The sequence below is a fragment of the Sapajus apella genome, unplaced genomic scaffold, assembly GCF_009761245.1.
Source record: "Sapajus apella isolate SASKATOON/1434 unplaced genomic scaffold, GSC_monkey_1.0 scaffold56, whole genome shotgun sequence".
Taxonomy (NCBI): Eukaryota; Metazoa; Chordata; class Mammalia; order Primates; family Cebidae; genus Sapajus; species Sapajus apella.
Window position 1 is genome coordinate 13,523,934 of NW_022436996.1, and position 13,933 is coordinate 13,537,866.

Genomic DNA, 13,933 nt, shown 5'->3' on the forward strand with positions numbered 1-13,933 from the left:
ATTAGGAAATAGGAATATGTAAATCAAATTATATTGATTACAATTTAATTCTGTTATCTATTTCTACTAGAGGCTTTAGATGCCTATAAGATTGACCCTAAAGATTCTGATATTTTGTAAAGCATTCATATGAATAAAGGGAATTATTTTAGAGAGGAAATTATTATTGAACAAATATTTTATCCAAGATTAAAGATTTACTGTTGCTCATGGATATGGATTATGTTTAAGCAAAACAGCAAATAGCGTTGCTTATCACTTTAAGTCAACCTGGGGATGATGAGGTGATCAACTTATGAAGCAAACTTACTGCACTGCAGGAAATACACTTTAAGTAATCTCACACAGTAACATGTTTAACATTCTTATTTGGCATGATAAAATGGTCCAGTGCATATCTAGAAACCTGACTGTTAATGACAGAGTGCAAAATTTGCAATCAAAATGCTCTCTATTCTCCCAGAAGGTGGAAAGGAGATAATTAATGGAAACTATGTATATTACACCAGATTGCTAGACCTAAGGATTACGCTACAGCAAGTCTGATGGCCACCTATTATAACTGGGCAATAAAAAGTGAAGAGAGTTTTAAACCACTAAACTTTGGGGAAAATAATACACCAAAACTACTACAAATAGCCAAATCTAATTTATCGAGACATGGAAGCCAAGTGTTTCATGTATCACTTTCAATGACATGATGCAACTAAGACTTATTTCATGGCTAAATTCAAGCAAGAAATGTTCTTAGATTAAAACGAATCATGTTGATGAAAGAAAGGATAGTTGTTATTAAGAAATGATCACAAGTACAAATAGACTAATTCCCTGGGACCAGAGCATATCTTTATCACAGTCAATCAGTTCCAAAGTGGCTTGGAAAATTATCTGTCTTTTGTCAACTTGGTCACTGGTGGGCCTGACTAAAGAAGGAGGTACAGTTTCTGAGTTATCATAACTCATTTTCCATGGAAAGGGAAGGAATGAGTGGTTATAGTGTTCTTTCAGGTATTCAACTTCAGCAGGGCATTATGTATGTTAGAAAATTTTTAGCCAGAGTAAAAAATACTTGGTACTATTTGAGTAGGACTTCAACAGTACATTTTGGAATGTTTTCATTTGTGTACCAAGCAACATTTATATAATAAATTTGGAATATCCTTTCAAAATAGCTAATTGTTTCTGAATATGATACGTCATACTTTTATTTTTCATTTTACACTAAACACCTAGTGTGTTGAAGATGCTATGCTAGGTATCATGGCCATTTAAAACCACAAACAATGGCTCTTTTCATTCCTTATAACCCCTGTAAATCAAAAGTAATACACTTGAATTCCCTAAAATATCTCCATATCCTGAGAATGTGAGAGATTTGGACACCATAATTACCTCTAGTAGGTTTTACAATGTTCATGCTATTTATACAGACCCTGATTTTATGTAATGTTGTTTACTCATAGTTCTTACTCTTCTCCTCAAAGAATTTAATTTTCAGCAAAGATAAATTGAATAAAATAGTTTAAAAAATAAAAACTTCCCAAAAGGGTGTGCTTTGTAAAATTCCAATCAACTCTCCTTTCCACTTGCTTTTGATATAGGGAAATGTAAATACATGCGTGTTTGCTCTTCCTGTCCTTTGGTGTATCTATATGGAGAAGAAAAATGACACATATCTGCATTTTCTAGATATCACACTGTTTTTGTTTATATGGAAAAATGTCCCATCTGTAGCGATCTCATTGATCTGGCTTGAAAACCAATAGTCTAGTTAATCAAGGAAATATCAATATTCAAGACAGCTTTGTGAGGAAAGCACTATTATTACAAACAGGCTTGAAATGTTTAATTAAAAGATTCAAAATCCTTACCCAAGGTGAATCAGAAAAGCTTTTTATTGTTCAGGGAGTGAACTCAGTTATCGCTCTATACATTGACATGACCAGAGTACCTGAAGTTAAAGCGCTTTCAGATATTCTTTGAAGCAACCTGAGGCTGAATAAAAGCACACCCATGATAAACAAAAGCACTGCATCCAGTGTACCTGGGGAGTGATCTAAATGAGGAGAAATGTCACACCAGTCATCAGAGTTAGGTTGTTTGGGGTCAACATATGAAGAATCTTTAATTTCTAGATAAGAAATTTGAGCCTTGATATATAGATAATGGTAAGCTATTAAATTTTGAACAGAAAATCATAAGGAAATTTAGAAAAATAATGTAATGGTTGTATGCCAGCTGCATTGAAGGATGGAAAATCTAATTACAGTAATAAAAGAACCAATTACAATGTTCTTTGAAGAATAATACTTTAGTCGTTTTCTCCATTAAGAATTTGAGAAAGGAATAGAGACTTCATAAATTAGCCTTAAAGTATATGCTTGGTGCTGATTGATCTTTTTTGACAAAATCGAAACCTCAAAACTGTAACTATTCAGCTAACAAACATTTGTTACATATGTGAGACACACTAATAAGTATTACAGATTGAGAAATGTAAACTGAATGAGACCCAGTTTCTGACTCTAAGGCTTTCCTGTCTTTTGGAGTAGATGTACTTGTAATCAGATTATCCTGATACACTGTCAATAGTGTTACAGTAGAATTTTGATAGGATGGGTGAGAAGCAGGTTGGAAGCAAATGTTTTCCAGTCTAGAGTGTTCAAAGACTCCTTCCTAGTGGAGGTGGTCAGTCTGCTGAATCTTGAAGGTATAGTAAGCTAGCCAGAAAAAGGGGAGTGTTATTTTGAGTATTCGAAGTTAAAGGTAAAACCCTGAAGTCTGGGATGTCAAAGAATAGGTAGTACTGAGATAAAATAATAATCACACATACATCCTTGGTTCAGGCAGTATGTACATTTGCTTCCTTTAACAGGCTAGAGAACTTTACTAGAATCTGTCAGTCTCTCCTGGACTCTTCCACTGCAGGTTCCTATCTAGTGTGTCAGGGACCTCTGCAGCAAAACTTTCTTCTTCCACTTATGCAAGGAAGTTGGAGTCCCTTGGCTTAGCTCTCCAGAGAGGTACAGGAGCATCAATACTAGAAGATTAATAAGTGTATAGACTGCCTGGGATTTTATGCTAAAACTTTTACCAGGGGTTTATGCTTTATAGCAGACACATGTGTCTTAGCACAGATCCTCATCACAGCTCCCATAGTTTTTCAAATGCAAATAAGCCTGTATACATTGCTCACTCTTCATGTTTGTGTCTCTTCTCCTTTTTTAAAAACACTTTTTCTAAAATAGCATGTTGAGAAAAAAGATTTTTTTAATAAATGTGTTATAGACTGTTTGTGCCCCCCAAATTCATATGTTGAAATCGTAACCCCCAGTGTGATTGAATTAGGAGGTTGGGCCTTTGGAAGGTAATTAGACTAGACTGTTTGTGCCCCCCAAAATTCACATGTTGAAATCGTAACCCCCAGTGTGATTATATTTGGGAGGTTGGGCCTTTGGAAGGTAATTAGTTGGTGAGGGTTGAGACTTTATGAATTGGATTAGCCCTTATTAAAAAAAAAAAAAAAAAAAAAAAAAAAGAAAGAGCTTGTTCCTCTCTCAATACTCTCTGTCATGCCCATGTGAGGATGCAATGAACAGGTGGCCATCTGCAAACCAGGAAGAGGGTTCCCATCAGAACTGAGTCTGCTGACACCTTGCTCTTGGGCTTCACAGCTTCCAGAACTGTGAAAAATAAATGTTGTTTAGCTACTCAGTCTAGTTTGTTATACCAGCCCGAGCTAAGACAACGCGTTTATAACATTTCCTAATAACACTATGTTAACAGTTTAGCAAAGTAGGATGAAAACACTCTATCCAAACAAGTTCACTTTTTTTAGGTGGTGGAGGTAGACATCCTTTGGAAATATTTACAGTAGTTATATGCTTTACAAGGAAAGGAGAGAAAAGGTGATAGTCCAAGCACTAAAGTTTGAAATCTTGTCATGTTTTCTGAGAATTTTTTTTTTTTTTGAGACAGAGTTTTGTTCTTGTTGCCCATGCTGGAGTGCAATGGCGCAATCTCAGCTCTCTGCAACCTCTGCCTCCCAGGTTCAAGCAGTTCTCCTGTCTCAGCCTCCCAAGTAAGCTGGGATAACAGGCACATGCCACCACACCCAGATAATTTTTGTACTTCTAGTAGAGACGGGGTCTCATCATATTGGTCAGGCTGGTCTCAAACTCCTGAGCTCAGGTGATCTGCCCACCTCGGCCTCCCAAAGTGCTGGGATTATAGGTGTGAGCCACTGTGCCCAGCCATTTTCTGAGAATTAAAGTATGGTTATTCCTTGGTATCTATGGGGAATTTGTTCCAGGACCTACCGTACATACTAAAGTTTGTGGATGCTCATGTCCCTGATATAGAATGGCATAATATTTGCATATAACCCATGTACATCATTCTGTATGCTTTAAGTCATCTCTAGATTATTTATAATACCTAATATAAATGTCAGTGCTACGTAAATAATTGTTATACTGCATTGTTTAAAGAATAATGGCAAGGAAAATGATCTGTCCATGTTAAGTACAGACACAATTTTTTCTCTGAATATTTTTGATCCACAGTTGGTTGAATCCTATGGATGCAGAACCCATGGATACAGAGGGCCAATTGTATTTCTAGAATGTAAATGTGGGATGGGAGTTGACGATGTGATTTGTGGGATGGAACTGGAGGCAAATGGACTTTATCTTGTGGAGCCTGGAGAACCAATAATTAATTTTAAGCAGAACATTGGCAAGGTCAGATTTAATATTTGGAAAACTTACTGTCATAACCAATTGAAAGATCACTTGGTTATGGAGGCAACATTGTAGATAAGAAGGCCAGTGGAATTGTCCATGTGTGAATTATGATTTCTGAAATGAGGCTGTGACAGGGATGATGAAGTAAGAATTATTTGAGAAAACTCCAGAATTTCCTTGGATTTCTTATCTGTGAATGGAAGCCTCAAAATTTTGCCATTGTAAGGGGCATTACTTTTTTCTAACCCAAACAGGCTTACATTAAACTGGACCTTGCGTTATAATGTAGCCTGCTTGAAATGGAAACAGGATCCCTGCAGTAGTGCTTCCACAGCCTGACAAGACCCAACTAGGTATACCCTGTGTTTGTCCATGTAGCATACCTCGATGCTATAAAATATGAGTTCTTTACTTTCTCTGTTTTCTCATTGTACTTCATATTAATCAGTAGAATTATTTTGTAGGCTTACTAAAACAAGTTTTAGTATTGCTTTTTTTTTTTTTTTTTTTGGATCAGATTATTCGTTCTTGGTCTATCTTAATCCCACTCATTCCTCCAAACCCTGCATTGGCTCTTCCATCTTCCAACTATAGGATCAAACAAACCAGGAATTCCATTATTCTATGGAAGCTTCACTAGACTGCAGTGCACAGCTTTGAGAGTTAAAGGAGGCTTATTAAGCATGATGTGAATTTTTTTTATACCCTAGTGTTTAATTTTGTTAAGTTGGCTATACTAATGTTGTAACCCTCCAGCAGGAGGGTAAACATGTTCCTTGGTTTACATGGGATAGCCCCAGTTTATGCTTGTATTCTTGGTGTAATTGTTTTTAATGCCCCCTTTTTACTTTTGAAAGTGTCTCAGTTTGCACATTAAATTGTGTGATCACCCTATCTATTAGGGAAAGCCACAGAGAAATTGTCCATTTATGCATCCTTAGAATTCAATTTATGGGAAGTAAATGTAATTAAAATATGCTGACAGCCACTGTGCTTGCTGTAGACTTCATGCATACTCTAAGTCTTTTTTTTTTAGGACAAATGGAGAAAAAATTCTCATTTGTTTACTAAAAGATTTTTACTGCTATAATAGAAAAATGAAATTGCTTCTCTTTTGGTGCTATATAGCCCTCAACCAGTCTTGTCATGATTCTATTAAGGTAAATAATGCAAAGCTGAGTTTTGCATTTATTTTCTTAAAATACACATGATGACTATTTAACTTATTATGGTGGAAAACAGAGAACCTTATATGCACTTATAAGTGAAAAGAATCTTGAAAAATATGGCCGTAAATTTAGTGCATCCCCTACCATTACAGATGAGTGACCCAGATCACAAGGAGGTCATGTAACATATATGTGGTTCCATGGCTAATTAAGTAGCATACATGCTATAGTCAGATCTCCAGTGTTTTGATCCAGGGTTTCAAGGTTCTATTCACTAGATGGAATTACATATGAAAACATAGGCCACCTTTATTCCCATCATACTCATCTTGTAAACCAAAAAGTCCATGTAAAATATCCTGACCTTAGAGTAGGAAATATATGGAAAGCAGGCAGAAATTGGTATTTTGCATTTTATATATTTAAAATATGGCATAATAGGTATGTGCTGAGTACCTTTATGTATGTGTGCACAAATGTTTTTTAACTTTTTAAGTGACTATATGTTTATGGGGCACTAAGTGATATTTTGATACATGTATATACATTGTAGAATGATTAAATCAGGATAATTTGAATATCCATCACCTTAAATATCATTTCTTTGTGATGAGAACATTTAAAATCCTCTCTTTTACCTATTTTGAGCTATATAATACATTATTAACCATCATCACTGTGCTGTTCAATAGAACACCAGAAATTATTTCTTCTAACTATAACTTTGTACTTACTGACCAATGTCTTTTTTCCCCCCACCCACGAGCCTCTGATAATTACCATTTTACTCTACTTCTATGAGTTTGAATTTTATAGATTCCATGTATAAGTGAGATCTGACAGTATTTGTTTCTTTTTTTCTGGATTATATAGGTTCATTTGTGTCACAAATGATAGAATTTCCTAGTTTTTTTTAAGGCTGAATCGTATTCCATGATTTATGTATATCACATTTTTTAACCCATTTGGTGGATACACTATTGTGAATAATGGAGCAGTGAATGTCGTAATGCAGACACTTCTTCAGCATACTGATTTTCATTCCTTTGGGCATATCCCAGTAGTGGGATTGCTGGATCATACCGTGATTCTGTTTTCAGTTTTTAGAAGAAATTCCATACTTTTTTTTGAAAAATAGCTGTACTCATTTGTAAAACCACCAACAGGGTGTATATAAGGGTTCCCTTTTCCCCACATCTTCACCAACACTTATCTTTCAGCTTTTTGATAATAGCCAATCTAAAAGTCGTGAGGTAATAATTTATTGTGGTTTTAATTCACATTCATCTGATGATTAGAAAATGTTGAACATTTCTTCACATATCTGTTGGCCATTCCTGTGTTTTCTTTTGAGAAATGTCTTCAAATCCTTTGCCTATATTTTAAAAGCATTGTTTGCTGTCTTGTTACAGAGTAGTCTGATTTTTTAAAATATTTTTATCTGATGTATGATTTGTAAATGTTTTCTTCCAGCTCATGGGTGCTCTCATTATTAATTGTTTCTATTGCTATGCAGATGCTATTTAGTTTGAACCAATCCCATTTGTCTATTTTAGTCCTTGTTATCTGTGATTTTGGGTCATTATCTAAGAAGTTTCTACCCTGAACAATGTCAGTCATAGAGTTTTTCTCCATGTTTTATTCTTATGTTTTATAGTTTCTGGTCATATGTGTCAGTCCTTAATCCATTTTGAGTTGATTATTTTATACGGGGTGAGGTAACAGCCCAAACAATTCCCAGACTCAAGAGGTCCTTCTGCCTCAGCTTCCCAAGTAGCAGGACTATAGATGCATGCAACCATAAACAGCTAATTTTTTTAACCATTTTTTTGGGCAGTGGGGTACAGATGGGGTCTTGTTATGTTGCCCATGCTGGCCTTGAACTCCTGGCTTCAAGCAATCCTCCTGCTTTGGCCTCCATAAATTCTGGGATTACAAGCATGAACTACCATCCCTACCCTCCAATATCTTTCTTTCATATGTAGATATCTAGTTTTCCCAGCGTCATTTATTGAAGGCACTACACTTTCTCCAATGTGTGTTCCTCACATTTTTGTTGAAAATCAATTGACCATAAATGTGTGGGTTTACTTTGTGGCTCTCTATCCTATTCCATTGGTTGATGTATCAGTTTTCATGTCAATATCATGCTGTTTTGATTACTATAGCATAGCAATATATTTTGAAATCTGGTAGTGTGATACCTCCAGCTTTGTTATTTTTATTGAAGATTGCTTTGTCTATCTGGGGTCTTTTGTGACTCCATATGAATTTTAAGAATTTTTTTCCCTATTTCTTTGAAGAACTACATTGGAATTTTGATAGGGATTACATTGAATCTATAGATCATTGTGGGTAATATGGACATTTTAACAATTCTTCTAATTCAGGAATGTGGGATATCCTTTCATTTATTTGTGTCATCTTTAATTTTTTAATTAATGTTTTAAACTTTTTATTATTCAGATCTTTCACTTATAATTTGGTTAAATTTACTCCTAAGTATTTTTTGATCCTATTATTAATGGGATTATTTTCTTCTTTTTCAGACAGTTCATTGTTACTGCAGAGAAACTATTGATTTTTTATTTTGCGTCCTACAGCTTTACTGAACTTATCGGTTTAAACTATTTTTGGCAGATTCTTTAGGATTTTCTATATATTTTAATAAAATCATGATATCAACAAATGGATACAATTTCACTTCATCTTTTCCTGTTTGGATGCTTTTTATTTCTTTCCCTTGCCTAATTGCTCTGGTGGCTAGGATTTTCAGGACTAGTGCCATTTTGTTCACTGTTTTCTGTAGAGCAATTATATTTTAGGTCTTCTGTTCTTTTTTTCCTCTTGTGTTCTTCCTTTGTGGTTTGATAGTTCCCTCTAGCAGTATGCTTTAGATCCTATCCTTTTACCTTTCGTATATCTCTTATAAGACTTTGCTTTGTGGCTACCCTGAGGCTTACATAAAATATCTTATACTTAAAACTGGCTATTTTAAATTGATAACAACTTAATTTTGATCACATACACAAACTACACATTTACTCTTCTGCTTCCCACATTTTATGTTTTTAATGTCCTACTTTATATTTTTTTGATACATAATCACTTGAAAAATTATTAAAGCTGTAGTTTTATTTGTAGTAATTTTGCCTTCTATCCTTTATACTAGAGGTATAATTGTTTACCAAGCACTTTTTTTGGTGTTAGAGTGTATTGGATTTGACAGTATACTTGCTTTTATACTTAAAGTTTTATACTTTCATATATTTTTATATTACTAATTTGTGTTCTCTTCTTCTGCTTGAAGAACTCCCTTTGGCATTTCTTGTAAGACAAGTCTAGTGGTGATGAGCTTTCTCAGTTTTTGTTTGTCTGTGTAACTCTTTATTACCTCTTCATTTTCAAAAGACAAGATTGCTGGGAGTAGTATTCTTGGTTGACAGAACAACCCCCATCTCCCTTCAGGATTTTGAATATCATTGAACTCCCTTCTGGTCTGTAATATTTCTGCTGAGAAATACACTGATAGTCTTATGGAGATTCCTTTACATGTGACAATTCAGTTTTTCCTTGCTGCTTTCAACACTCTTTAACTTTTGACAATTTGACTATGATGTGTTTTAGTGTGGGTCTTTTTTGGATTTATCTTATTTGATTTATCTTGGGCTTCCTGGATTTGCTTTCTATTTCCTTCCACAGGCTGAGGATGTTTTCTGCCATTATTTCTTCAAATATATTTACTGTTCTTTTTTCTCTCTCTTGTTCTTCTAGCACACCAATAATGTGTAAGTTGTTATACTTGATGGTGTCCCATTAGTCTCTTAAGCTGTCCTTACTTTTTTTCCCCTTGTCAGATATTGCTGAAGGATTGAGTAATAAAAGGACTGGGAATTGACCAGTGAGTTTTGCTGTGTAGTTCCCATGGGTTATCATGTTTGATAGAGTGATAAGGGCTAGCAAACTTACCTCTTATCTCTATTACTATGATGATCATGTGTAGATGCCATGGGTAATCATGTTTGATGGAGTGATAAGGGCTAGCAAACTTATCTCTTATCTCTATTATTGTAGTAATCCCTTGCTATCTCCTGCCTTTCCTCCTTGCCTTTCCACAGTTTATTCTCAACACACTCGGCATAGTGACTTTTTAACATAGACAGATCATATCAATCCTCAGCCCAAAATGGTTCCCATTTAATGTTGATAAAAATCAAGGACTTTACATTGACTTAACAAAGCTCTACACAAATCTAACACTCACAGTTTACTCTGATTTTTCCTACTTCTCCTACTAATTTTTCATTTTCCTTTAACAACTTATCTCCTAAAGCTCTTTTCCAGTGTCTGGAGCCATGTAACATTGTCATTATTTTACTATAGTCTATTCTCTGAAACACCCCAGGTATCCATATATGTGGCTAATTCCCTCAACTTCTTTCAGGTCTTTGTCTACTTTATTACTTTACCAGTGTAGCCTACTGTAGCCATCTTATTTAAAACATCCCCCCAACCAACATTTTTTATCTTCCTTTCTCTATTATTCTTTTTTAGCATTTACCACCTTTTTCACATTCTAATTTATATATTCATTTTTAAAAGCTTTTTTATCAAGTGTATATTATCCTTCATTTGACTATTAACTCCATGAAGTCAGGTGCTTATGTGTTCTTTGCTGATATATACTAAGTGTTAGAATATTTCCTAGCACATGGTATATGATCAGGAAACATTGATTGAGTTTTCCTGGTCATTAGCTTGTAAATGAAGCTTATAAAAGCATCAAATGTATGTCTGAGCTAATAAATATGACGTGTTTGCTTTTTTCAAAAGCTACTACCTCTTGCAATCATTTCCAAGTAGGAAAGCACTATTTTGTAGGAGTTAGGTGATGTTAACTCAGCCTAATAATTAGCTTCTTGCTTCTCCAGTTATTTAGTTTTTCCTGATTACTTATAGGCCCAAGGGAAGCTCAGTAAATACCTGTTGTCTACTCTGTTGCAAACACTGTGCTAGTGGCTGTGATTCATAGACCTCCTCTAGAAGCAGAGATTCACAAGTATGTCAGTGTTTATAACAAAGTATGACTGGATGATGTTAGAAATAAATGCACAGGGTTTTGGATTCACATAGAAAAGAACACTTGCCATCTATAATAGTCTATTGTAGATTGAACACCCTGTCCTCTTTATGATATCTCTGTGAATATCAAATGTCCTACTTACAGCCAGGACTAAAGAACTGCAAAAATGATCCAAAGTCAATTCTTTTTCTGTCCCACCTGCAGCTTGCATTGATCCTCTAGTGTTTTTAATCAATCTTGCTAAATACTTCCTGTAGGGAAAATGAGTGGTGATGAGAAGTAATCTTGCTGTTACTTTCTTCTGAAAAATTTAGTGATTGATTTACAGATATTGCTTATTCATCATGATATCCCATTGTAGAAGATGGGAATTAAATTTCAGTCTTAAAGGTTATGGGATCCCTCAAGGCTTAGCGTATAGTAATGAAAAATTGAGAACCTAAAAAAGGGATTTCAGATTCTGTATAGTGAATAAACTTTTATCAGACCTTGCTTCCAATATGCATTTAGGATTATGTGGCTAGGAATATGCTGTGAACTTTTTACTGCAGCTTTAGAACTTTCTCTGTATTCCATATACAACTTATTTTTGATGTATTTTTCTTCAGTTTAAAGAAAATTCTCTAGTTTTCCTGAAGTCATAAATAATCTGTGGGGCTTTCCCAACTGGTCTGTAGAGGCCCTCTTAATAAGGCCTCCTAAACATAAATAGAAATCATTTACCTAACTTGATATCACAAAGAGAAGCCATCCGTTTGGCAAGTCTGTGTCTAATTAATTGCAAGTTAACTCTCTCCTCTGAATATTAGCAGATGTCCCGGGCATTGCCTGTGTATTCGGAGTAATACATATTCCTAGAGTACATGGTCTTTCTGAGCCACAAAACCTAATTCTTCAAATTCTGGAAAGATCCTTTAGACTTATGGTTTGCCTGGTTTCTTTACTTTTTAATTTTTTAATATATACTAGGTGTATATATTTCTGGGGAGCATACAGATATTTTGGTACAGGTATGCAATGTGTAGTAATCACATCATGGAAAATAGGGCATCCATCCCCTCAAGCATTTATCCTTTGTGTTACAAACAATCCAGTTATACTCTTTTAGTTATTTGTTTGCCTGTCTTAAAATATTTTAAGCTTAATGTGAAGCATGTTACCCATAGTAAAAATTCCCATTCTTCCTACATTCTGATAAGCACAGAGATAGGAAACTCATTTCAGAACTTGATTATTCTCTGTAATTTACTTTTAGTGTTGTCATGGAACCCTATTTTGATGTATACATTCGCACAGTATGGCAATTAATCTATTACTTCCTTAGGCTAGTGAGTCTTTTCTTGCAATGTCTTCATTTAATCATTTATCAAACTTTCGAGCATCTTGGATGCAAAGCACTATGCAAAATCCCAGGTATAACCATTGAACCAGAGAAACACACATTTGGCTTCATAACCTGGTACAACTTACTGATTTCTCTAGGAATTGAATATGGTCTACTGGTGCTTGGTTAACAGGTTATTATTCTAAAGCCATGCCATCTTTATGGATCACACATTATCTAAGCATTTTTAATATATTATTTTAAAACATAAACACCAATATTCTGTATTTTTACTTCTCTTTTATACTAGATAGAATGATTATTATTGTCAGTTTTATTTTATATTTTTATGCAATATTTTAATTAAGATCTTCCATCTTTTCTTTCTCATGATTAACATATCAGCTTTGCTGATAATTGTAAATCAGAGAAGACTTCCACATGAAAAGGAACACGTAAACAGAGTTTTAAAAGAAGAGATGGCTAATTTTCTAAGTGAATAGACAAATGGGAAAAACTTATAATATGTACTTAAAAGCGTTGGTTTTGACACCAGGCACTGTCACTTATTAATTATGTGACCTTGAACTGGCAGCTTAATTTCATTATCTGAAGACTGGAAATGTATCTGTTTATTTCTTATCAAATGAGATATAGTATTGAAAGCTCTATTTAGGTGTTTGATACTGTTTAATTATTTAAAACTTTTAAGATATGTGACTCCCAATTTTACCTGCCTTGCTTAGGTTGATGTGATCGTGACACTGGGAGGCCTTGCTGGGCGTTTTGACCAGATTATGGCATCTGTGAATACCCTGTTCCAAGCGACTCACATCACTCCTTTTCCAATTATAATAATCCAAGAGGAATCTCTGATCTACCTGCTCCAACCAGTAAGTTAAAAGCGAATCTAATGTGAGCCCTTTCCTTCACAAAGCTTCTGACACTAGAGTAAAAGGAAACGTTGAGTAGAAGGAAACATTGAGTAGAAACACTTGAGTAGAAGGAAACATTCTCACTAGGAGGAAACATTGGCCCTGCTTGGGTCTGAACTGTGAGTGGAATTGAACATGTGTGGTTTCTTGTGGCCACTTTAATTTTCTGCCTCTAGTCATTGACCAGCAAAAATGTGGAGGAGAAGCCTGAAAGTTTTCAGTTTATCATGCCTAGAAAACAAGAGAAAATGTTGTAGCTTTAAATTGACTAAGAATTAAATTGAGCACTTTTGTTTTTTAAATAGCTGAACGTGAATGACATTTGAGAACCTCTTCAACGGGAAACACAAGGCTCGGCAAATGTTGCTAACGTAATTCTTATATATTTTGACTGTTGTCATTATAATTGGATATAATTGGAAACTGGGTTTGATTTTATTAGGCACTTAGAAGAAAGTCTTTAGCTTTTACTATTCATAAGTTGCCTGGTGATTAGTTTCTCTGTCTCAGAATAATTTCTAATGATGAAGTCATTCATTTCCAATGATAAACATTAAGGACATTTTCTTTTTTTTTTTTTCATGATCTTTTTTTTCTTATTGTACTTTAGGTTCTGGGGTACATGTGCAGATCATGCAGGATTGTTGCATAGGTACACACATGGCAATGTGGTTTGC

At 34.7% G+C, this 13,933-nt stretch overlaps 1 protein-coding gene across 4 annotated transcripts in view; it reads left to right on the forward strand.

Annotated features, from left to right (window-relative positions):
* TPK1 (thiamin pyrophosphokinase 1) overlaps nt 1-13,933 on the forward strand; it is a 396,118-nt gene that overhangs the window by 214,781 nt on the left and 167,404 nt on the right. For all 4 annotated transcript variants that reach the window (XM_032245137.1, XM_032245138.1, XM_032245136.1 and 1 more), the window contains one exon: nt 13,068-13,214. In XM_032245137.1, coding sequence (XP_032101028.1) covers nt 13,068-13,214 — 147 coding nt within the window. The remainder of the gene's footprint in view (nt 1-13,067; nt 13,215-13,933) is intronic.